General features: G+C 44.9%; 1 protein-coding gene across 1 annotated transcript; it reads right to left on the bottom strand.

Moving 5' to 3' along the window:
- Window positions 1-1,885: 1,885 nt before the first annotated feature.
- PROSER2 (proline and serine rich 2) lies at window positions 1,886-24,824 on the bottom strand. Its single transcript, XM_050324961.1, is given in 5 exon segments — window positions 1,886-5,600; window positions 5,603-5,671; window positions 6,499-6,751; window positions 16,522-16,737; window positions 24,694-24,824. Coding segments are annotated over 4 exon segments (1,419 nt in total). The 5' UTR covers window positions 16,702-16,737; window positions 24,694-24,824; the 3' UTR covers window positions 1,886-4,683.

Below are 24,824 nucleotides of genomic sequence, written 5' to 3'. Positions count from 1 at the left end.
AGGCAGAGACCTCCACCTGAGAAGAAAATAATGGTCCTGGGTAGGAGTTGCCTCAGCAGCTTTGGGAAGCACTCAGAATGTTTGTGGTTCCTGGGGCTCTGTGAAACATTCATTAAAGCTCAGGGCAGGTGCAAAGACCCATGAACAAAAGGAAATTGAAGCTGAGTTGCTCCCTCCAGCCTGCCAGCTGCTTTATCTACCGCTCCTTGGGCCTGTTTGGTGTGATCCTGAAGGTACTGAAGCCTCTCCTGGTTTTCTTTCTTTGGCCAGCTGCAAGTAGCAGCAGGTAATTACAGCCCAGTGGAAAAATCCTATTAACAAAAATAATCTTTCCTCACAGTTCCCCTGAGGTAAGAGCACAGCTGACCATTTGGTGATGTAGTCAGGGATGCACTGATGGCTTTTCAGGGAAGGCATTTCCTCAGCTGGGAGGAGTCACCTCCAATGGGAAGAGGAACCCCATTCTGAGGGGAAAAGACCAAACAAAAAAACAAACAGAAGAGAAGGGTGTGTTCCCTGGGAAGGGCTTGGCTCCATCCAGTCTAAGGACCCCTCCTTACCTCAGAGGAAAAGATATTTATAGGTTGGGAGTCAATGCTGGGATGGACTCATCTGCCTTTGCCTCTCCCTGGTGCAGGGATTGTCTGAAAGCAAGAGCCAGGGCAGGTGGAGGGGGATGGATGGGCTCACAGAGTCCCCTGGGAGGCACTCCTGAAGGGCACAGCAGTCCAGGAAGGCTGGATGTGTTTTAAGAACGAATTTTAAGGAAATACAGGTCAAAAAGGAGAGTGTGGGACCTGCAGACGAAGGGGAGGTAACTCAGGAGGACCACAAGGATGGGGTGAGGTTTTGCAGAGCTAAAGCTTAACTGCAATTTAGTCTGGCAATGGCCATAAAAGCCTCTGCTGAGGCACAAACAGGACAGAAAACTTGCTGGGCTAAAACCACCACCTGCCTTCAGCCTCGTGTTTGTGGATAACACTCTCTGAAGTTGTTTATTTTCACGGGACACCCCAAATTCAGTGTGTGTGTATAAAACAAGCCCAGGAGTCAAAACATCAAAGGCTTCTTCCCAAAGCTGCAGCCACTTGAAAGGCTGCAGGCCCTGGGCAGCTTTACCTTCAGCACAGGGGAGGTTTTGGAACCTGGTTTAAGTTTCATGACAGATTGAGCCAAGTTAAATTCTCTCTCTCTCTGGCTCCAGGCTGGAGCTGGACACAATTACAAGAGGCCACCTGCCCTGACCTGGTTGAGACACGGACCTGAGCCCTGAGGCAGCCCTGGAAAGCTGGGAGACAGACTGCTCCACCTGCTGCTGCCTTTTGGATGCCACCACCATCCAACCTCGGGGATAAATGGATGGGAAATAATTTTTTTCTAGGGCGATTTCTACTGTCTCTCTTAAAATACCAGACATTTGGACAAATGTTCAACACCTGCATACTTATTAAAAAAAAAATCCTTCTTCAAAGACAGAAAGGCAGCAACCACAGCTGCTCCTGCTCAGAAGGGAGGGGCAGGAATATTCTCCAACAGGGAACTTTGACCTGTGCAATAAGAAAGACTTGAACATTCAGCAGGATCCCCCTCACGCCTGGTGACAGCCTTGGGAACGAAGATGTGCTCCTCTTCTTTCCCATATGCAACATATTCCTCTTGGAAAAGGTATTTTAATAATGCAAACACTGGGGGAGAGGAGCTTTTTGTCTAAGTAAGTCAAACCCTGTTCAGGATGAACTTCACACACATCCACAGTCGTAAAAAGAAAGGTTATTAAGGTTATTAAATCAATATTAGCCATTAAGAAAAGTCACCTCCCCCCTCCAAGAAGGATTCATTCCACAAGAGTGACAAAAACCAAAATGCCAGCTCCCATCAGCCATCGTTTCATTGGGTTTATCCCAGTTTAATGGATGATTTATCAGATTTGTGCAAGACACAAAGGGAAAAAAGTAAAATCACAGCAACATATACACACAAAAACAAGATACACAAAAAAGAGCTCAACTTATATACAGGTTATTAGCAGCTAGACTTAACTTCATTTAGTACATGGCTTTACTTACTACAGTTTTAGGCACAGAGAAGAATTTATCAGTGGGATATTTGCTCTAATGGAGGGCCACAATGAATACCTCGTTCCAAGTCCTCCCTGGGCAGAAACTGCTTTACCTAATGAAGGTCTAACTCTCACTTCCCACCAGTTGAGGACACAGCCCTGCACAAAGGATGAAAGAACATGATCCAGCTAATTCAGCACAGGCAGCTTTATAATTTAGATATTAAACACCTAATTTGTGGTTTTTTTTTTAAATAGGGTTACATTACAGAGTTATTGAACTGGGCTGAATTTCAATGAAGTAGTGTCAGGGGTTTTCTTTCCACCACCCCTCCCCCTTTGCTCAGCATGGACTCCCAGCTGTAAACAACTCCCAGAGGAGCTGGCAAGGAATGATTAGATGTGCAGATTGCTCCCTACACCCTTCACCTCCAGAATGAAGAAAATTCGCTTTACCGGGACCGCAAGACACGAAGGTCGTGAAACATTTCAAATTTTCTCCGCAGGTTACGTTAATAAATTATGATTCATCCTCCACATGCAGGACTCCACGCCAGCCTGCAGCGAAGCACGTGCTGGGATGTGTTTTATGTGCTCCCCTGTCTTCCTGATTTGGGACTGGGGACTCAGGGCCCAGCAGGACAAGCAGGTGCTGTGCTGGCAGCAAACACCCAGCCCTGTGTTGTTCCAGCAGCACGTCCCACGTTGGGCTGTGCGTGCCCGAGGGCTCTGCCAGCCCAGCAATGGCCACATGTTTTAATTACTGATTGCTTATGGAGAGTGAGCCTGTCCCAGCGAGGAACACGATCACCTCCCCAGTGAAAAGGCTGAAAAGAGTAACTGCAGAACAGAACCAGCCAGATACCGTAACAACACGGTTAAAGGTTGAAACAGCGAGCAGATAATTTAAAAAAATAATAATTAAAAAAAAAAAAAAAGAAAAAAATTTAACTTATGAGGCAGGTTGAGAAATGACACAAAAGGTTTTTCCTTCACGACAGCTTCATTTACAAGTAAAGCTCAGCAAGTTTGAAATACTTTTTATCACAAGAACTCCAAACTTGTTTATCACAGTTATGGCAGAGCTCCTGACCAAAGGGTGTGTCGGTTTCTGCTATAGCCACTCCCCTCCTCTCCTCCAAGGTTTATTGCTCAGCTCCTTGGGAAAAGGAGTGGGTTGCTTGAGGCTTTAGAAAGTGCAGAGAATAAGTCAGTTTTTCCCTTTAGAAAACAAGCAAACACCAAAAACTCAAACGTGGAGGAATAACGACAAAAAAAATGGAGAGGGTTTGGAGTTTGGCATTTGATTTTCAAGTGGCTATTCTGGATGTTTTCAGGTATACAAAAAGGGAAGGAGTTTTAACATGGAAGAGCAGCTTTCCACATTAAAAAAAAAAAATTATACCAACACACAAATATCTTTTGGGCCCATCTTTAAAAGCACGTGTGTTGAACAAAAGCAAAATACCACCAACTGGGACCATTCAGGAACGACGTGCTCTTCCACACAGCTCCCCGTAACTCCACTTAGCCTGCAAGAATTTTGGCTGTAACTTGTTATGGATTGGCAGGGCAGAATCAAATAAGGCTGCGACCAGAGGATTCTGACTAGAGGAAGATCAAATGACAGTTCTAGGAGTAACACAACTTACAATTATTCACTGTAGCACATCTACTGTTCAAAAAGTAACAGTTCCTTCCCAGAACCCCAAGGTAAAAGACGAGGCTTTTGCCATCAGGGTCTCGCATTTGGTACAAAGTGAACTTGTTCTATGGCTTCTCTGCTGTGAGACCGTCCCTGGTACGGAACAGTTGGGGTCACAGATTGTCAGGAGGCTCTTTGGCTGTCGGTGTGAAAAGCGGTGCACATCCTTGAGGCTTTTCTGGAGCCTTTCACCGGACACGGGGGTTGCTCGAGCGTGACCAAGAAGCAGGTGGCTGGGAAGAAAGGCAAGACTTGAGGGGCAGCAGCAGAGTGGTGCAGTCACCCATTCAGAGCCTGGGGCTGCTCTGTCCAGGAGAAGGTCAAAGCAGGAGCCACCCCGTGCACGGTCCGGAGAGCGAGGGGGCAGAAGGCTCCACCACTGGGAGGGACACAAAGCCAAGCCAGATAACACAGACAACAACAGAAAAAGTCATGGAAGGGTGTCACGCTGCTCAGAAATTTCAGCTTGGACATTATCTCGAGCTCCCACAGACAGACAGACACATGTGGGCAAGACAGGCGGAGCTCTCGGTTTTGGCTTCAGAAAGAGCAGAGGGAAGAGTCACCGCCCAGTCCGCTCTGTACGACAATACTGCACTGGACACTTCATTAACGAGATGCTGCCTGCCACGGTCCAGCATTAATTAAATAAAATTCCTCCCAGTCACAAAGAGCAACAGCTCAGTATCTCTGTAGGAAGGAGAGCCAAACCCCACTGCTGTACACGACCGTACGTGGTGCCAGGCCTGGGATAAACACGAGGGGTCATTCCACAGTGCCTGGTACCTCCTCAGCTTGCCTGAAACAGAGAACTTTCCCTTCTTATTTCCAATCCATCTGGTCCCAATTCCGTTGGGACTGTTCCAGCACCAAGCCATGCCATGACTTTCCTCCCACTGCCACAACATTCCCATCCACGTCACGCAGTCTCTTTCAGTAGTCCCAGTTTCCGAAGGGCCTCTCTCCGAGCTTCTTCTGTTGAGCCACGGCCAGAAAACTTCACCGTTATCCCTTGGGATCGAAATCCTGAAGGTCTAGGCAGCGATCCCGATCTCCTCCTCATGTCCAGGCTTACAGCAGGCTGTTTGTAATCGTTACAGCTTTTCTCTGCGTTCTGCTGGGCGCTGATGACCTTGTTAGTGGCAAGAGAGACCTCTGGTTTGATTGTTACAGTTTTGCCCGTAGGAAGGAAAGGGCTGGGCTCGCTTTTTAAAGCCTCGTGGATGTTTTTATATCCATTGGTAACAGCATCTGCCTGTTTGGGCTGCACATCAACCTGCTGAGTGCCAGGGGCACGGTCCGCTTGGCCCCGAGCCGCCTTTCCCTTAACTAGGCCGAGTTTCGTCAGGGCCTCGTATCGCGTCTGCTCCGAGGAGAGATCCCGCAAGGAAGAACTTCTGCTACGCGACAAGAAGTCGCTTTTGTGCAGCTTCTCCTCCAGCTCAGCCGCCAGCAGAGCTCCCCCGTTGATGTTGGCCAGCACCTGGGCTCGCCGCTCCTGCACGTTCACCGCGGCTCTGGAGATGGTCTCGCTGAACTCCTTGCCGCTGACGTTCGTGATGTTGATGTTGCTGGGGAAGCGGTGCAGTTTGGGGGCGGGGGCAGGAGGGTGCTTTGGTGCCCCGAGGTGATCCCCGTTGGCCAGCGGGGTTTTCTTCCTGTCCGAGCTCCCGTCCTTGAGGGCGCCGGGGAAGCGTGCCCTGCTCTCCGCCTGCTGCTCGCACATCTGCTGGGCCACGATGAGGGGAGTGGGCACAGAGCGCAGCAGCTTTGGGTGCTGCACTGGAGGAGGGGGTGGAGGAGGGAGAGGAGGTGCCTCAGACACCGGTGGTGGTGCGGGGGATACGGGGGAAGGTCCGCGGGTACAGCTGGCTGGGGGCTCTCGGCTCTCCAGGGAGCATCCGACACTGAAACACAAAGCAGCAAGGATGCCATTAAGTCTTCACACACAGCAGAACGCGAGGCTGCCTTTCAGCATCGTCTCTCCCTTCCCCAGAAACTCTCCAACTCAAACTGAGCCCACTCTGCCAGAAGAAACGATAACTGCACTCCCAGCAGTGCATCTCGTAGGTGATGCTATAGCTCAGGTCAGCACACGTACAGGGTGGCCACTGCCAGCCCTCTTCCTGCCTTTCATTCACACTCTGCATGTTGCTCCACTGGGTTTCAATGGCTGCTCTTCTGCAAGAGTTTTGCAGTTCTTATTTTTTATTCTAGGAGCCAGGAGAGGACACATTTACATCCCACTGGATGTACTGGCTGATACACTACCTTGGTGCAAACTTACTGACAGGATCACCTCTGCCTGTCAGTCCCACAGAGAGTGGCACTGCAAGCAATCTGCCACCTTAAAGCTCTCAGAGATGAGGTCTTAGAGAAAAGCAGAGCATGAACAGGTTGGTGAATACTGTCTGCCTTGCTGCAATGACTGTGCACAATAGTGACAACTCGGTCACCAGGCACAGGACTGAGATGGCAGTCCAAAAACTTCATCATATGCAGGACCTCTATGAGAGAAAAGGAAAAATAAAAAAAAGAAATACTACACTAACAGCAAGAATTTCAGAAACCCCAGGGCAAATGAAAATCACAGTCCTTAGAGATCCTGATGTGTAACAAATTCATCTTGAGGTAGTACGGAAGGTGCAGAATTACTTTAGCTCTTTCCAAGGAGAACTGGAATAGGTCAGGGTTAGATCAAAGGGAAACCCACCCTTGCAAGAAATACACCTACCTGGCTCTGGATCTCTGCTAGAAGGGCCCTCATGGTCACTGCTCTCAGGTGTTGACTGCACTAAGTCGATGATATCTTCGGTCTCTGAGTGACTGGACACGTTTTCTTCTGTCGACCTCGGGGACTGGCAGTGGATGCCACTGTCACGCAGAGCCATCTCCTCCAAGTCATCTTCTAAGGCATCTATGGTTTCCTCAAAGAACATGAGGACATCCTGTTCCTCGTGGGTTAAGTATTTCAGACTCTCATCATCCTGTGGGGGAAAAAAAAGAAAAAAAAAACCAAACAAAGATTAATGCCTTCCCAAAAAGGAATTGGGGCACTACAATGCATGAGGACAAAAAAAAAAAATACTAATAAACCAAAAGAGCAGCAAGTGGTATTATGTCCTTTAAAATACCCAACCAGTCCTGTGTCAGATTCAGGGACAAGGCTTGGGGAGCAGCATGGGGGGAAAAGGTGCACTCAGGACAGTCCCACAAGGGGCTGATTCCCATTTTGATGTAGTCCAAAATGGGACTGGCTTCTAGGGACAGAGCTGGAGCTGAGAAAAGTCTCTACCATTACAAACCATGAGTTATCCAGAGTTATGTGGTAGGTCACAAAGCAGTAATAGTAAGGAGGGAGAGGATTTCTAAAGATTTTACCTCTGAGTTACAGAAAGGAAAAATTATGACTAAATACGAGGATGTGCTCCAATGCTCCCTAGAAGTACAGTGCCTTGGGCTATTTCTTCAGCAGGAAATGATCCTGTAAGACCACAGAAGTGATAAATAATCACTTGGATTATCCAGTCTTCATTTGCTCTGAGTCACTGCTCTTGATTAACTTGATTAACACAGTATCACTATGAGAAGCTGGGCAGCAGTGCCCTAACTCCCTTCCCTCCACCCTGGGAAACACTCACTTTTCCAGAAGCTTGGAGATGACAAGGAATGATTAAGAAAGGCACTACATTAAGACAATGGATACAGGAAAGACATTTCCCAAGAGAGCTGTGTAAGTTCTGGAATGCAAGTAAGTATTGTTGAAATGTAAGTGAGGTTTTCCCTTTTCTGGATTGAATTTCCCCCCTGCCAGGCATATACTGGAAACTGTGCTGTCTGTAACTCCACAAGAAGCACCAGCAAAGCAATACAAGACTTTGTATCCCTTCTCATCTCTGCTTTTCAGTTCTCCAAGGACACCTGATTGCATGTGCAGGCCAGGTAAAAAGGCTACTTCTCGATGGAGGGCTGGGAGAATTTTGGTAAATGCATAAATACGCAGTACAAATATCCAAGAGGAGCCACGTTCTTGCCAGGGCAGCACAACTCGCTTCAAACTCACCGTGCCTGTTCAGATCATCTTACACTAGATTAGACTAAAAAAAACACCTGAGTGCAGCTCTACCTGTGAACTCCCTGCACAAACAAAGCTTTTATCCCCCTCCTCAGCACTGAAAATAAGAACAACGAGCCTCTGTAGGAAAGTAACGCCCATAGATTAAGAACTATAACGTGCTGCATTGTACCAAAATTTGTACCAAAACTGCAGCAAAAACTGCTACAAAAGCTAAAATTTGGGATGCCCTTTGGCAGTGCCTATTTAAAGGATGAACTTCAAAGGCTGACGTATTCCACAGCTCGCACCCACCACATGGCAGAGTTTTCAAAGGCCAAGGAAAGTTTTACAGCTGCACTTGAAAAGCAAGAGACAGACAAGCCTTCTTTTTTTTTTTTCCCCTTAATGGATGTTGCAATCTCCTTCCTTCCCCACCCAAACACTCACAGGGCTGCTATGTCTTGTAGGCGAGAGAATGACAGGAAAGGAGCCCTTGTTAGGTAGGCCCAAGCTGGAGCTGAACAGAACTCCGAGAACCTTTTGTGGAGGGTGAGCTCACTACAAGAGCCAGACCTCCCCAGAGGCAAAGGAAAAAAGAGGGGGTTATGTTTAAGGAGTTCCCAGTGGCAGCAGATCCAGAGCGTGGCACAGCACAGGAATTACTGCACCACACCGTGCCCTTAAAAAAACAAACTGCTCCCACATGAGCTTAACTTGCTCGACCAAGAGCTCAGCAAAGCAGGATGAGAACAGAAGCAAAGACTGCCCCATTCTTCCATCCTTTCCTATGCTGCAAGACCAAGCACTTTTCCATGCCAGGTAAGATTTGCAGGAGAGCTCCACCTGACTTGCCATCCCTCATGGATCTCGCTGAAATGAGCAGTTTCCCTTTGGGTGAAGGATGTGAAATGAGTAACCCCCACCTTTGTGAACACATCTGCAGTAAGTGGCATACCAAGATGTGAAAGGCCAAGCCCACCTCTGTCAGCACTTCCACCTCTTCCCTCACGCAGCTCCCCTTCCCGGTGACCAACGTCACGTTTCATCAGCAAAGAAACCCAGAGACAACAGCTCAGGAGGGCGGGCAGCGTTGGGTCAGGTCGCTGCACTGAGATGCAAGGATCCAGTCTGGCCAGAAACTCCCTCGGGCCAGGCATGTTTCAGTTTGCCAGACAAGGAAACAATCCCGTTTTAGACACACAGGCACAGTGAAAAACAAAACAAAACAACCTGCTCAAGCTGGTCAAAGCAAAGGAGCTCAGAGATGCAAAGCAAGCAGTGACTTGATTTACCACTGGTCTGAGAACAGGGATGTATTACAGAATTCCCACTTGTATTATCTGGATTATAGCAAAGCTTTCAGAGGGATGGGAGGAATTTTATTTTTGTAGTTAACAGGTGCCAGTTTTAACTAAGGTTACCAAGTCTCTTTGCAACTAGTTCATTTTTCATACATTGCAAGTACTGGAACAGTTCATATTCTTTCCAGGCTGGTTTTCCAAGCCTTCTTTCTCCTCGATGAATCTGGGTTTTTTTAGAAGCCAAAGAAAAGTCTTTTCAGCTACTTGAGTTATTCATCTCATACTTTCCATATACTCCCTGCTCCTGATACACAGACACACCTTCCAAAACTAAATTTCACCTACACCTAACACTACAGACTTTAAAACTACTGTCAAAAGACAGTCTAAATTTGAAACTTGAAAATTCTGCCTCAGCTTCAAATTAAGTTAAATTAGGAGGATTAAAAAGACTGCTCAGAAGAAGTTTGGGATGCAAGCAGCTGAAATAGCTGAGTATGCTCAGCTGGCATTAATATTTTAGCTGTCTGTGCAGCCAAACATTTCCTGCTTACACCAAATAGGAAAGAGTCTGTTGTGATACTGTCTGGTGTAAAAGAGAAAAAAAAATAAGAAAGCAAGAGAAAATAAAAGAACAGAATCTGTTTCATAGAAAAGATCCTTTTCCTACCTGTCCAAAACAGTAACTTAATATCAGAGGCCCACAATTTTTGACATGCATTTGGAGAAATTTCAGAATATCACATCTAGACCTAGAATCCTCAGACCAGCACAGCTTTGACAGGAACAGAATAGCACAGGAAATCCCAAGACATCTGCAGTGCTTAAAAAAAGAGAAAAAAAAAAAAACAAACCCACAACAAAACCTTCTTCTGAGAACTGCTAAAGAACCAAACTTCAATTAGCAAAATAACAGGACAGCAGCTTCAACTGATTTATCAATCACCTGGCAGTGCCAAAGAATTCACAGGCACAGTTCCATGGGAGAGAAATGACTGGATGCTTCTCAAAAAAAAAAAAAAAAAAAGAAGGGAGCAAACAATTCCAACATGTAGTAGAAAGGCTGATGTAGCACCACTTGGGCAGCTCCAGTTGTTAGAAGAAAGGGGTGAAAAGGAGAGCCCTGTGTGCAGGAACAGTGTCAGAACAGGTACAAAGCCTTTAGCACAGAAGGCAAGTACCTCTGACTGGATTTACAGAAGAGGGAGACAGAATGGACTGTACTTGAGCTGGAAGCAAGTGCATTACAGATAACATGAACTATAATCCAGGATCAGACCAAAAATTCCAGTGTCAGTCTCCTTCAGCAAGCAGGAACACACAGCCCAGGGGAGCGGGGCTGGAGGGGGAAGTGTTGGATGTAGCTTGGATGGATTTATATTTTTCTCCCCCACATCCTTCCAGTTTCCAGCAGTGCGTGGCTCAAGGACTTCCCACATGCATCTGTGTGCTTAATGGCTCTTAATGAGCTTTTCCAGCACGAATTTGTCTTATTGTTTGGGCCCAGGGAAATGACTGGCACTCGGAGCGTTCTGTGGCAGGGAGTTCCACACTAATTGCGTGCTGTGTCCAAAACTGCTTCCTCTCCAACCCACCAGCTGATGATTTTGATAATACCATTTCATTTGGGGAAGAAGACTATAATACTGAATGTTGTTTTCTTCAGTTTACGAGCATAATTGTACCCGTGTGCTTCATAATAGGTAGCAAACCATATAATCAATAGGTCCTAAGTGAGGAAACAAATTATCTACCAGTATTTAAAAGACAAACTTGATGAACCAAAGTCATAAACTGACTAAATTACTTCTAACCTGCTATTAAAAAAAAGCAAGCTGAAGATCTACTTAAACTCTGAAAGCATCTCTTTGATAAACAAAGTTAGGCTGATCAGCTTGTAATTTCTTTTTCCCTTTAATGTCTATGTTAGAACAACGTTCAGAAAAATGGGGAGAAATTTCAGGCAAAAGCAGCTAAATAGTTTTTTACAAAAATCAAACAACTTCACACGAATTTAATTCCTCATGAGGTGGTTATTGACTTGGCTGATATATAAGCACAAGTACCCGGATTTTATGAAATGGCCCTCAAAAAATGCTCTCACAGATGAATAAGGAAGCTCTGCTGAGATGAAGTTACTGCAAGGTACTCGTGTAATCTGTGGTTCTGTCAGTTTAAGTGCCATAAAGAGGGAAAAAGGGCTGTTCAGGTATGCAGATCTCACCCTGGGATATATTAACCAGGGTGATGACATGACAGCACATCCTCATTCAGAACACAGAGTTCAGCCTCAGCTGCTGAACTTTGGAGAGGATGCAGCCAAGCTGGACTGGGTCCAGAGCAAAGGTAGGAGTGCTGAGAGTTTAGATGCACAGGAAGGTTGAAATAATGGAGCATGTTTTATTTAAAACAGGGAAGAAGGAATGGGTGGTGGGCAGAAGCAGCCCTGTGTGTAATTTAATATATAAAAAGTTGACCACCCGTATAATCACAACAAATCTTCCCTACGTGCACTGAAGGCGAGACAAGTGGAAGTTGGCTTTCACATGACAGGAACTCTAATCCAAATATTCCAGGAAAAGTAGTGGAGCACAAAGAAAACACTCTGGAAGTTCAGGAATGCCTATCAGTGTGGTTTAAAGAGCAGACTTGCCCACCTGCTGGAATAGCCTTTATCTACCAGATCCTGCTTTGAAGCAGAATGATGCAGTTCCTGCACAGAGCACAAATTGCCTTCAGGATCTGTCCTCTCACCAGCACATCTTACAGCAAGGCCACTCCTTGCTAGGAGCCAGGCTCTCGTTTTTCCAAGGCATCCAGCTTCCAGGTCACACTAACAGGAGTTTCAAGTGGATAAAGCACAGCATAGCTCTGTCCACACCCCGTAAGGAATGGGTTCCACCTGCCCCATTACAGCTGCATCCACACAAACCATCAAACAGTCATAAGAATTCCTCTCATATTTTGTGTATTGTTATTTGGCAGAGTACTTGGACACGCTGAAAGGTCTCACAGGACAGCAAACCCTGGGAAGTATCAGTGTCAAGGGGGACAAACACCTTCGTTTTATGAAAGGAATCTTTCTCGGGACTTTCCCTTGAACGTACCTGAAGCGCATCTCAGCATGACAGGGTTCTGCACACTCAGAGTGTGACAGAAAAAGGCACCAGTGGGCTAACAGACACACAGGCTGTCCTCTTCCAGAAGCCCTAAAACCACACTGGAATATCCCTGGACCCCTTCAGAGAGGCTGGGGCAAAGAGACAGTAACATGGTGCACTTAGAAAGCCAGGTCTGCTGTATTTAAATTATCTGTGCTGATCCAAAAAGGATAAAGGTCATAACAACTAATTTTTAGGCTACAGGAGACATCATAACTACAAAATAACCAGGTCAGCCCTGAGTTAAATGCTGAGCATGTGAAACAAGACAAGAACCAGCTCAGACTACTCAGAAGATACTTGTTCTTCATGTCTATGTAACCAGTATTCCAAATGTCACCTGCACTATACAAGGTGTCCAGTAGTGACAAACCATCTGCAGTGATTGGGTAGCAAGCCTTGTTAGAGCCACAGAGGAAGCTCCTCTGAAGAAATAACAAACAGAATAAGCAAAACATCTTTCTGGAATCGTGGTCATCTGCCAATTTAAGCCACTCGATTTGTGACCAAGTGAAACAGCCACTTGACCAAATTGTGGAGGTCACCACTGCCCCAAAAAGAGTGGTGGTGCCATCAGCTGAGGATCTGTCTGACAGAACTCACAGGCAAAAATAAGATAAAATGAAAAACTCAGCATGTGATCATTGAGAATAATGAGAACTCACTATCCTTCAGACCTACCACTCAGTAAGGAATGTCCAGATACAGAAAGTATTGAAGTGGCAGCAACAGATCCAAGGCACTGACACAGCTTATTATTAGTGCAGTTCCAACTAGCACAGCTCCCTTCAGGTACAACCAGCACCTCTGCCATGATTTTCACAGGTAGCACTATTGTCCTAGCACGTTATCCACACCTAGAAACCAAAGTAGTTACTCATGGCTGAGAATAGATACCCAGTCCAATTACCAGAGGGAAGCACTGAAAGAGAAGGATTGGCTCTGAAGAAGCCAGTCTGTGCCTATTCAGTCAATGGAACAAGACAAATTGCTTCAAAAAAAAAAAGCCAAGACCTAGTTTTACCTCTGAATTAAGTGCCCTTAAATTGCTGCAACCTTATTTCATGGCAAGTTAATTCTTATACCACATGTCAGGGAGTGTCATTCAAGAATGGGGTTTGGAAGCCAGAATTGCCAAGAACAGAGTGTTTTTGTTTACCCTCTCCTTGGATAGTGCAACTGATTCCATGTATTGAGAAGGAACACTTCTGTCACGCTTTTGCCAAGCAGATGCATGGAAACCACCTTTGTTAAAAAGAAACCAGAATATGTGTGCGAATTCATGTCCTCATGTATAACAGCTTTCATGGTTATAAACGCTGGTGTGAGATGAAAATATCAAGGCAGGCGTTCCTCCCATCTAAAAACAGGGTGCACCTGCTGTGTTAGATTTGGCAGCGTAAATCCAGATCCAAACACCCATCATTTCTATGAAAATTATCCTGCAGTCAAGGCAGGACATCAGCACCTTGCTTTTCATTTAAAAAAAAAAAATAAATAAATTTGGCTTGAAGGGCCTGCAATTGTCCAAGATCAGCTGAAAGCACCACTGCATGGGTAAAAAGCAGCTGAGAAATCTGGCAAAATTAAACTGAAGTGACAACAGGGAAGAATCACACACAGAGAGAATTTTAAGACCTTTTCAGCACATGGCAATTGATGTCCATGTCCTAGTCATTCCTAAAGTGACAACCAGTTCCACAGCAAGTGATGCCAGCACAGATATGGGATGCACAACCAGCTCTGAGCAGTCCATGTAGGCTCAGGCCAGTCCAAGTGTTTGTCCCCATTATCACATCCCCGGGTTTGTTTGAACTCCACAGCTGCAATGCAAAGGTTATATTTAGTGACTAATGCAGTTTGACACTGAGAAGAGCTTGGTTTTTTATAATCAAGTAGGAAGAAACCTGCAGCAGGACAGGCCTGACATAAAAAGCGCTGCTACATCTTTTCTTTCCAAGGCCATTGCAAACAAAAACCAAACCAAACAAATCAAAGTCGACCCTGACCTTCCTGGCTGTGTCTCCAGGTGAACAGACCCAGGGAAGTGGGTAGTTGTAGTACTAAGTCTGTAGTTGCTTCTGTTTCAGGGCTATGAAGGTCTGGTGTGCCTGAAAATACACCCCTTCCTTTCTCAGAACTGGTGTGGTAAGAAATTATTTGTCTCCACCAAGTTATCTATGCCCTTCTTAAGGGACCAGAACTTCTGCATCTTCTGAGCTTTCAGAACAAAGCCACAGAGGCAAGGTGGTAACGTCCCTGGGTGCATGGTCCAGCAATTAGGCAGAATTTCCTTAACATTCAGTTCAACACAGATCCCTTCTCACACTCAGAAACTGAAATTCTGCCTGTGTAGAAGAGAGTTTGCACTTCTCAACCTGTTATTCCACACATACCAGTTGTCATCCTAACTGGACAGGTCATCTGCCACAGTGCTGGGAGAACGACCAGGGAAGGGGATCTGTGGCACCAGAGTTAACTTGTCAGCACAGCTCCACTTTCTTCATGCACAGACTCAAACAAGACAAGCTAAAGGCTCCTGGAACAGCTCCTGCTAACACACAGGTCTGATGGGAACTGCCTCAATCTGCAGCCAACTTCTACTCCATCTATAAATTAGTGCGTTACAGAGCAGGAAGGGATTCCAACTCCAGCTGATGCATCATCGTGTGGGTCATCACATGGCAAGATCCAGTTGGATTAAGGGAATCTACATCATTTTCTGACACAGCAGACCCAGGATGAGACTGTACAAACAGACTGATTTACACATAGCATTGCTATTCAGTACTGATTTGGTCAGATGTCTGGCCTCATGCCTGCTTACTGCAGCTAAGAATAAGCCCCATGGAAACATGACTGCTCCGAGTGTGATAACCTGGGAACCTAATGTTAGAGTAATGAACAAAATTAACCTGTAATTCTGCATAAAATGGAGTTGTAATTCTTTAACAGAGTACCACTCACACTGTAATTCTCTAAGATCCAACCAGTTTTCACGTAATAAACAACATATACTAATTACCTGAGTCCAAGTGGTGCACTTGGCTCTTGACCTCCCCCAACCCTGACCCTTCACAAACATTTTCTAGAGCAGATCAGAAACAGATAAGGAACTAAATTTTTTCATGATACCTGTTTTGTGTTTTAACCAGCAACACAAGCTGAAGGATGCAGCATCATATTAACAGAGCTGTATTTTCAGTAGAAACAACCAAGAGGGAGCAGCTTCAGAGTTACCTCCAGGTGCCAAAAAGCTCACACAGTAGCACAAAACCACTGAGCATTTCTGAGGTGCATGGAGAAAGAGAGGTGCCAACTTGCCAACTTATTTTCTCCACTTGCTCTTTTACACAGAAAACTACTACATTAAAAAGGCAGCTGGGCAGGGAGGGCAGAGGGAAAGAGATGGAAAGCCTAAATCCATGTTTAAGGCAAGACAGAGATTTAGATTTCCATTTAGGGAAGGCATGTTTACCAGAGTGCTCTTTCCTCCATTAAAAATGGATGCTTTTCAAATGGTTGGGATGATTAAAAAAAAAAAAAAAAAAAAAACTCTGGAAGGAACCATACCTGCTTTCTAGGCTTAGCCTGTCACAGTACAAAGCCCACTGCTGAGTTCAGTGCCTGATTCACCCTGCTAATTGGGAAAAATGCAGAAGTGCATCCTACTCCCTCAGTTAGTTACTCACACACTGTTTAAGTGGCCACACACTCATAGTCACTAATGTGAAGACAGCTTTGTTTGTGGTGATGCATTTGTTACTCACCTAATTAAGGTGGAATAAGTTGAGACCTTTATTCAGGAGTGTCAACAAAGAGCTTAAGCAAAAAACCGTGTGTAGAACCAACACTGTGCTTAAAGTTCCTTTACGAGCTACTTAAGAAAGCAAGGGCAGAGCTGTGCCCCAAACTGTGCCCCAGTGAGGGTGACTGCACTGAGCAGCCTGGTGTCATGCCTGCTCCTTGCTGCCAGGGCTCTCGGGGAGGAAGGGCTGCAGAGGAGCACTCTCCAAGCTCTCAGAGACAATCAGACCAGAATAACAAGCTCTTTTAACAAAGTAGAGAAGTCATTTCTGGCCTTTGAGTTTAACAACCAAGACCACGAGCCACCACTTAAGAGTAGAAACAGGGGGGGAAAAAAAAATATCAATCTTAATAAAACAAAAATCCTGTGATGTGAACAGAGCTTCTAATGTAATCTGTATCACTGAGCACAGGGTTCGTTAAACACTTACCAAGGCAAGATTTCTGCACCTGGCCTGGCTGCCACGATTCTCCACGCTGCCAGCCCTCTCCATGCTCCCATGTGTGTGCTCTGGAGAGATGTGGGATGCCATTTCAGGAGAATCCGAGAGGAGGTTTCTAGGCATCACACTTCCTTGGCTTGTCAGCCCCGATGCGGCACAGAAATCCATCCGCGTGTTACGTCGGGCTGGTGGCTTTGTTCATGTCTGGGAACAGAGAACAGTGCGGCACCTTTAAACCTGCTGGTTAAAACACTTGAAAAGGAACAGAAAATAAGTGGTAAAGAAAGATCCCACACAAGCTAATAAAGAGCATATCTTTAATGCTGTGGAGCACATCTACCACTTACGGGCACCTTTTTAAAAAACTGTTTTATTCAAAAGGTGTGACTTTAAAAAAAAAATCCATTGAAAGAAATGTGTGCTTCCAAACCAGATGTATACAGGTAGCTACAAACATGGACCCTGCATCCATTTCTTCTACAGATCCAGTTTGTGTTTTCCAGCCTGACACATCATTAACAGCGATAAAATCCCATTGGCTGAGATATCAACTGGCCCAGCTCAAGTAGCTTTATTAGCTTTTACACAAGAATTCCATTTATTAGATCACACCAGGGAAACAGAACCCAGTTCAGTTCATATCACTGCTGCAGATAACTCACATGTTCCTGAAGCAGCTCTGTGCCACCTACCCCTGGTGAAAGATCCACGAGCAGAACTTAGTGCTGCTTTTGCACCAACGCGTTACAAATTGCATTGTAAAGCTTAAAGAGCTTTTATTTCATTCAGCCATGAAGAAACAGTACTTGTACAACTGGAAGACACTTACTGGAGCAGACATATGCACCAGCACTCACTGGAGTGAAGAAGAGAAGAGTTTTTAAGCTACTCCAGTGCCCAGTTCTGTAATACCACTCTGAATTGTCGACATCTCCCAAAACACTCTGGCAGAACTTTTTCCTTTACTCTCAAGGACACAAAGACAAAAGTCATCTTAGTGCACTAACAGCATGAAGAGGGGGGAGGCAAAAAGTAGAACCCAGCTCATTTCTCGCTCCAATACATTAAGACATCCTTTGCAACAAGAAATGGCCTTGTTTTTTAGCAGTCCATCTTTTCCCCCGCCCTGCCTGTGACCCGTGAACAGCAGTGACACGTTCCTCAGAGCAGCTGGCACCACGTCAGACACAGCCAGCTGGGAACTGGATACCACTACCCTGACACTGCACAAACGAGATGAGATGGTCCTGCTTCCCAAGTGCTGCTCCCTTTATTGTGGCTCGAGAGGCGACATGAGAAGCAGAGCCCAGCCCGCATTTCCAATTCAATGGGATTACTTCTCCTGGCTCCCCACACGCTGTGGGCTGAGGGCTGGGAAACCAGAGCCTTCTGGTGAGCTGCTTAGTGTTTCATAGCAGTGAGATAACATCTGCCAGCACTGAGCAACAATTCCATCCCGCTGATCGCCTCCTCCCAGGAGAGGGCTATGACATTACCAGGGGTGCAGCACCAACGTGTGTCCTGTGGGAAAGCTGCCACACAACGCAGCCAGGCTGCACTCCAGACGCTCTTGGAAGCACATCCACAATCCACAGCCCTGGATTGCCACAACAAAAGTATCGGGTAGCCTTTCTTGAGAACATTAGGTCTTAATGATCAAGAGTCCGCCGTGCTTTTACACAAAGGGAACCTTCTTCCTTCCCTCTGTTAATAACTTGGGCTATAAATAGATACAAAGCACCCTCAGGATGGGCTTTAAGTGATGACACAGAGGTAGAAACACGCTCGTGGTCCTGATTTTCAGACCTGCAGGACAGAAAGACGTGGGAGCACTGAGGCAGCCGCTGCACCTCCGGCTGCTGCATATCCAGGCAGGAAGATAAATGGGAAAAGAGCAGCCCCAGCCTAGAACACATCCTGCAACAGCAGCTCCATCTACAACAAACCCTGTGGTGCTGAACAGCCCCACACGAACACACCCACAAAAGAAAATAGGTCATTTTAGAAGCCAACATTATCAGTGAAAGTCTTACCCCTCTGAAATCCTACACAAACACACAAATACATATAATTTTAAGAAGACTATCAGAAAAAAATCTAGACACCTCTGAAAAACACAGAAAACTCCCACTGACTTCAGATTTCATCACCTATGACTTTCAAGGTGATGTTCAGATGGAAAAGAAGGACCAGCAAGAAGTGAGTACTCCTACTGACATCCAACATAAGGTAAACACTATTTATTTCTCATCAGCACTTTTAAGCTGCAGCACCCATTTTTAGCCAAGTGTCCCTCATATGAACTGAACATACCATGTTTGTTCAGTCCCTCAGTGATGTCTTACAGACTACTAGATTTCTAGATTTATACTCACAACTGTGAACATTTTATAGACCGCATTATGAGAGGTCATAGCTGCAGATTACAATAGAGATCATAGACAAGATCCACACTTGAAGACTAACCACATGAAGATATTAATCCAGGTTACTAAGAAACCAGTCAACAGGCCCAGACTTTGAGGGAGAAGCATTTAGGAGTATTGTCCTTTCCCCAACAGCAAGACCTTGTATAACCAGGACCGAGTTTCACGCTGGGCTATCTTTATCCAGGACAGCAGGAACACCCACGTTCAGCAGTAATAAACTTTAAAGCCACAAGTTCTAAATAGCAACAAAAAAACTCTGCTTCCAGCGAGCTCCCATTATTCATCCTGGAGCTCCAGCTCAGATGTTTCACCAAGCTCCTGAACAATGACTACAGGCAGGGAGAGCGACTGGATCAGAGAGTCACCCACATAAGAAAGAGCCAGTATCAGGAATTACAGCCCCGGCCCTGCTTTTGTGTTGGAAGCTGTGGCTTCTTTGGGGGTTTTACTCATTTCAGAAGAGCTTGGGAGCTGTGCAATAGCCCACGAGCCCGCAGAAAGGGTGTGGGGGAAGATCCTTTTTCCTCTTTATCTTCCACATCATCTTCAACACTTCAAGGGTGCATGTCATTAAGATCATAACCCATTCGTATACATTATTTCTTCTCCTCTTTCCTGGTTTTTTTTTGTGCTCTCAGAAACTCCCACACCTCTGTACAGTGTCTGGCACAGCTAGAGCTGACGTGAGGCTGACTGGCACTGCTGCAATGCTACAGCATTTGCTTTACAGACAAATTCCCCTCCTAACCATACCTAACACTGAAGTCCCTTCACCCTTTTCGTGTCCCCTGTATTAAGTGAACTTTATATATTTAAGACAGAAACAGTCAAGAATCTACTGAGCTTGCAGACCCCAGTGCCTGTTTCAGCAGGATTGCCAAGGTAACGAGCCAGGGTTCCAAACTAAGGGAACTGTGCTCAAAGAGAGCAGGAACAGCAGGATGACAGGCGCCTGTTCCTGCTGACCTTCACAGATGCATTAAATATGAAAAGTTGCTCGCAATGGGATTTGTTGTTCAGTCATCGCGGTGGGGATTTTTTTAGCTTGGTTTAAGAGATGTGTGCCTGCACCACTAGGGATTAATAATAAAAAAATACCAGAACATGACACAGGAGTGCAGAAGTGTGACAGGAACAATGCTGTTCGGAGAGATGATCCCAAATATTAAACCAAAAAGACATCTTAGGGCAGATGTGATTTTATCAGCCAAAGTAATCACTTCTTGCTTACACTAGAGGTAGCCTTCATGAGATATTTAAAACAATACAAGTCACATATCACACATGTTTGTCAGAGGGTAGCAGGAGGAAATTGAAAAATTCTGAAGTTAGCACTGAATTTCACCTCCAAAGATTTAATTTTGCTTTGACACAGGCACATAATTCAAACAGAATGTATTAAGCCGCCATCAAAGATAAGGTGAGGTCTGCCCTTCCAAAAGGGATGTTTTTATAGTTCTGCTGACTAAGGTTACTCCTTTGCTGAAGCTCAGTGTTAGCATTTACAAGGGGCTGTTTCTGTAGTAGCAGGAGATTGAAAAAAAAAATTGTTTATTAACTATCCTGTTTGAAGACGAGCTTCATAGGCAAAAAGATCAATCCCACAAAAGTACAAGACATTTAGATGCTAAAAATTCAACTGCTACATAAGCCAGGAGCCAGCAGAGAGCATCATGCCATTAACTGCACAACAGATTTAAGATGAGTTGACAAAATTTAGAAAACTATCATACATTTTTAAAAGGGCACCAGACCAGTCTGTCCCCTTCACCATACACATAATTTCTAGAACACTCTTTGCAGGAAATGTTTCTCAAGATAGATTCCTAAGCCTCAACCGTACTCTGAGCATCTCATACACCTTGCCTGTTCTTAACCAGCTGGTCCTCGGTGATACACCTGAAACGGAGGAACTGGCCAGTGAACTTCAAGGTTGGTCTGATCTGTCAGCTGCAAACAGACACAGCAATGGCACACTCAGCTCTGTGCACGCTGTCAGTCACCTCACACTCTGTGAGGGTGGTGGAGCTTGGAGGGAAACACTCAGTGGCCACCTGATGTGTTAACACGGGATGGGTTTATAAAGCTGATGGCACAGGGGCAGACTGGAGACCTGGATCTCTGTCAGCCTCGGACAGTTGGCAGCAGAGCACGTAGAGCAAGGCAATGGAGAGGAGGAATTTGTTCAGATTCCTGCGTGTTGTGGTCAGGAGACCAAAACAGGCCAGGTATTTGTGTCTAATAACCTCATGAATTTCTCCTTGTATTAAGTGCTCCTGCAACATACCTTTGAACCTGCTGTACAAGACCAGAGCTAAACAAAACCAGCTGGTCCACGACACGTCTTCACTGAGCCACTGCTGCTCCAAACTCCTCAGCACTAACTGATGGTTAGTTATGGTTATGGTGGACACATTCCCTCCTTCGGAGCTATCAGCAACTGAATTCTTCTTACCTTCTTCAGTACATGAAACACAGAGTAAATCCTTGAGCTGTAGAGGTAACCCACGTCCTACTCTTGTGATATATAATATTTAAGCTTTCTAGTAGAAGGATTGAGTAAGCAACAGTACTGCCTACAAAGGTCAAACCTCACAAACTCCAGGAGCACACAGGATGGCCAAAGAGGTTTTGCCGAGCACATGAAGCTCAGAATCAGAGAGTAAATTTGTTCCTACAGAAAAAGTCAAAACAAAACTGAAGTAACAATTGACATCACTTCATGTTTAGGAACCAGGGTTGTCCAACATGGTTAAATTCTGGCTTTTGTTCTCCATATCATAAGTGTGGAAGCTTAGGATAATGTGCTATTTTACTATGATTCACATTTTATCTCCTCATGAAAAATCCTATCTGCCCGAAACAGTCATGGCCATTTAACATCCAGCAACCAGGAAATGTTCCTGCCCTTGTTTAGAGAGGGAATGCCATCAGAGTATGGTCAGACAAACAGAAATGCTGACCATTAATAAAAAAGAACAAAAAATACACACACACACACACAGAGACTATGCCAATATGGTCCTCTAAATGAAAGCCAGGCCAGCAGTATTTTTATAGACACTTCCTTAGACATAAAAGCTGATTGGTATTTTCAGAATAGGTGACAGGTAAGACTGAAAATTGTTTAGCCAAGTATGAACTCAAGGTGCTCTCATGGCAGCCCATGACAAGACATGCAACTACTTCCAAAGGAAAACAGAGTGATAACAACCCCATAAGGCTCCCAGAATTCAATGCATGCAACACTGATATTTTGTTTTAAACTTTCTGGTTTCTGTGGTGCGCTTGGGACAATTCAGACTTTCCTCTTCAGGCTGGAGAGCTACAAAATCCGTTAGTTTTAAAGCTAAAAACAAAGATTCTCTCAGTCCTCTAAATCTGGAAGCTGCAGCCTCAAGAAACACACTGAATGTCATTCATAAAACTAGTGCTAGAATCTGTGGGAGCTGCCAACAGTGAAATAATTAATCCTGTGTACACAGGTTTTTAAAATAACTAGATGGGCAAGGCACCAATTCAGTAAAACTGAAATCTGTCTGACTTCACCGGGACATTTCATCACACGCTGAAATGGTTCAGAGAATTGGATCTCAAATTAGATGCAGCAACCACTTAAAAAGAAACAATCACAAACTAACATTTTCATCGCCCAAGTAATAATTCAATTACTTCACCGAATTCTCCAAATCATGCTTTGCTCAGAAACAATGCTTCAGGTCACACCTTTGACCACCTTAATCCAAGCCTCAAGACAGCAGAAAAAAAAAAATTCCATACCGTGCTTTGTTCTCAACTGGTCTTTCTAGCTTTTCAAGAACAGTTTTTTTACTTTTTTGAAACCCTATATTTCAGAAACTTTGTTACCTGCTGAAGACAACCAAGCCAGCACGAGAGCCTAGACCATCAGTACCTCATCCTTCTCTCTGCAGCGTTTGGGAAACGCTGCTGCTTTTAAAGTAGACAGTGGAATACCAGTGCAGGATTTGATGATGCTAAGAGTGCTGGTCCACCCTCAAGACAATTTATCTGGGGGAAAAAACCCCAACTGTGAAGCGTGTTCTCACATGTCTTTGCTTTTTCCCTTGCAAGTAAACTCTGCTCTCAAGTTGCTACATCAGCAACAGCTTCACTGAATCCTGTTGCCCAAAGCAAAGGCCAGTGGCAAAGGTTCATGCACAACATTGTGGATTAAACCACCAAAGATCCCTGAAGCGCTCACATTTCCCACACCAACAGAATCCCTTCCTGCCCCAACTAAAAATAGAACTACAGCCAGTGACAAGTAGTTACCTTTCCTCAGTTTAAGGTCTGACCCGAGGACAACCATAAGGCTCTCACTGGTCCCCTCCAGCTGAGATTTGATGACCAGCAGCTGCTCAGTTGGGAGAACTGCATGGAATACCCAGAGCTCTCTGGTCCAGCATCGTGTGGGGCTTTAAACACATCCAGGTGATGGCTGAGCTCTCCTCCGACTTCAAATGCCCCTTACGCAAATTTCAACCAGCAAAGCGTCCCATCCTTTCAAAGTTACTCCTTTCAAATCTGCCCTGTTAACATCAGGGTGGTGCTATCTGTGACAGCCGGCACTTTAGAAACATCAAGTGTACACAAACAATTTCGGGCAGAGACGCCTCTGTAATTAGCCAACTTCTGTCTTGCTACAGGTGCAGCATCGCTGGGGTTTAGGGTTTCATTATGTAACTACAGCTACACTCATAGCAATGGGGAGCCAAATCCTGTTTTACAGAGCATTTAAGACAGCGAGATAATTTTCAGCCCCGATACGGCTGTGTCACTGTCACAGCTGGATTTTAGGCTGCTTTCTTACGTTGTTTTTGTGACTGCCGTGCTGGTATAAGAAGGAAGGCAGAAGTCATCTGAAGCACAAAGCAGAGGTGTTTACTTTAAAAAAAAAAAAAAATCAACTAATTTATGGGCATTTCATTCCTATGTAAGTACATAAAGGACTGCCTGCCCAAAGTAAACAGAGCTGAAAACAGCACTGGCGAAACAGAGCTGTAAAGTCTTGCCCTGGACTTTACTTGGTACAGGTTTAATTCATGCACACCCAATTGAAAATGATATACTTAAGCAGTTAGTTATACTGGGAATTAAAATTACTTGCTTTTATTTTTTAATTAAAAAAAAAAAAAAAAAAGAGGAGGGAGGACTTAGTAACACCCTGTCTGGCTGGCTTTGAAAGCCACATTCATATGCTCATTTATTTTCATGCTCCAGTATTTTAGAAGGTCAGTCAGCCTGAGACTTGTCAACTGCTCAGGAGTTAAGTTGTTCCAGTTACTATATCCAACCAGCAATCCCTTTGCCAACATTCTTGGTTAATATTTCTCTCTGAGGCATGCAGAGAAAAAGCTGCTATGACTAACAGAGGAGAGGAGTTTTACTACTGACAAAACAGAGACACAATATAGAATCTCCCTGTTCCTTTCCAATGCCAGGCATTACTTGCACTTCTAGTCATAAAACTTCATTTTACTCATTCACTTTCCATAGTAAAAGCCCCAAACAAATCCTTGATAAGAAAGGCACTGCTGGAAAAATCTATTCCATGTCTGAGAAATAATTAATATCTTCACTTCCTGGAAATCCAAGCGAGCAACACTTTTTCCCCTCCTTTTACTGTTTAAACACCAACTCCCCCCTTATACAACAGTAATTACTGCAAAGGAAGGAGAAAAACCACAGTCATTATTCTTTAAAGTAGTACCTGTACAAGGAAGTCCATCTGCAATGCTGCATTAGTCAAGGATCTGTGGCAAAGTCTTAAAATAATACCTTTTTATTAGCCTAAGCCAGAAATCGCAAAAGCTTTTAAAGCTAAGACTTAAGCTTAAGGGT

Source organism: Myiozetetes cayanensis, unplaced genomic scaffold, assembly GCF_022539395.1.
Source record: "Myiozetetes cayanensis isolate MyiCay16 unplaced genomic scaffold, myiCay2020 scf3, whole genome shotgun sequence".
Taxonomy (NCBI): domain Eukaryota; kingdom Metazoa; phylum Chordata; class Aves; order Passeriformes; family Tyrannidae; genus Myiozetetes; species Myiozetetes cayanensis.
This window is presented reverse-complemented; position numbering and strand designations above follow the sequence as displayed.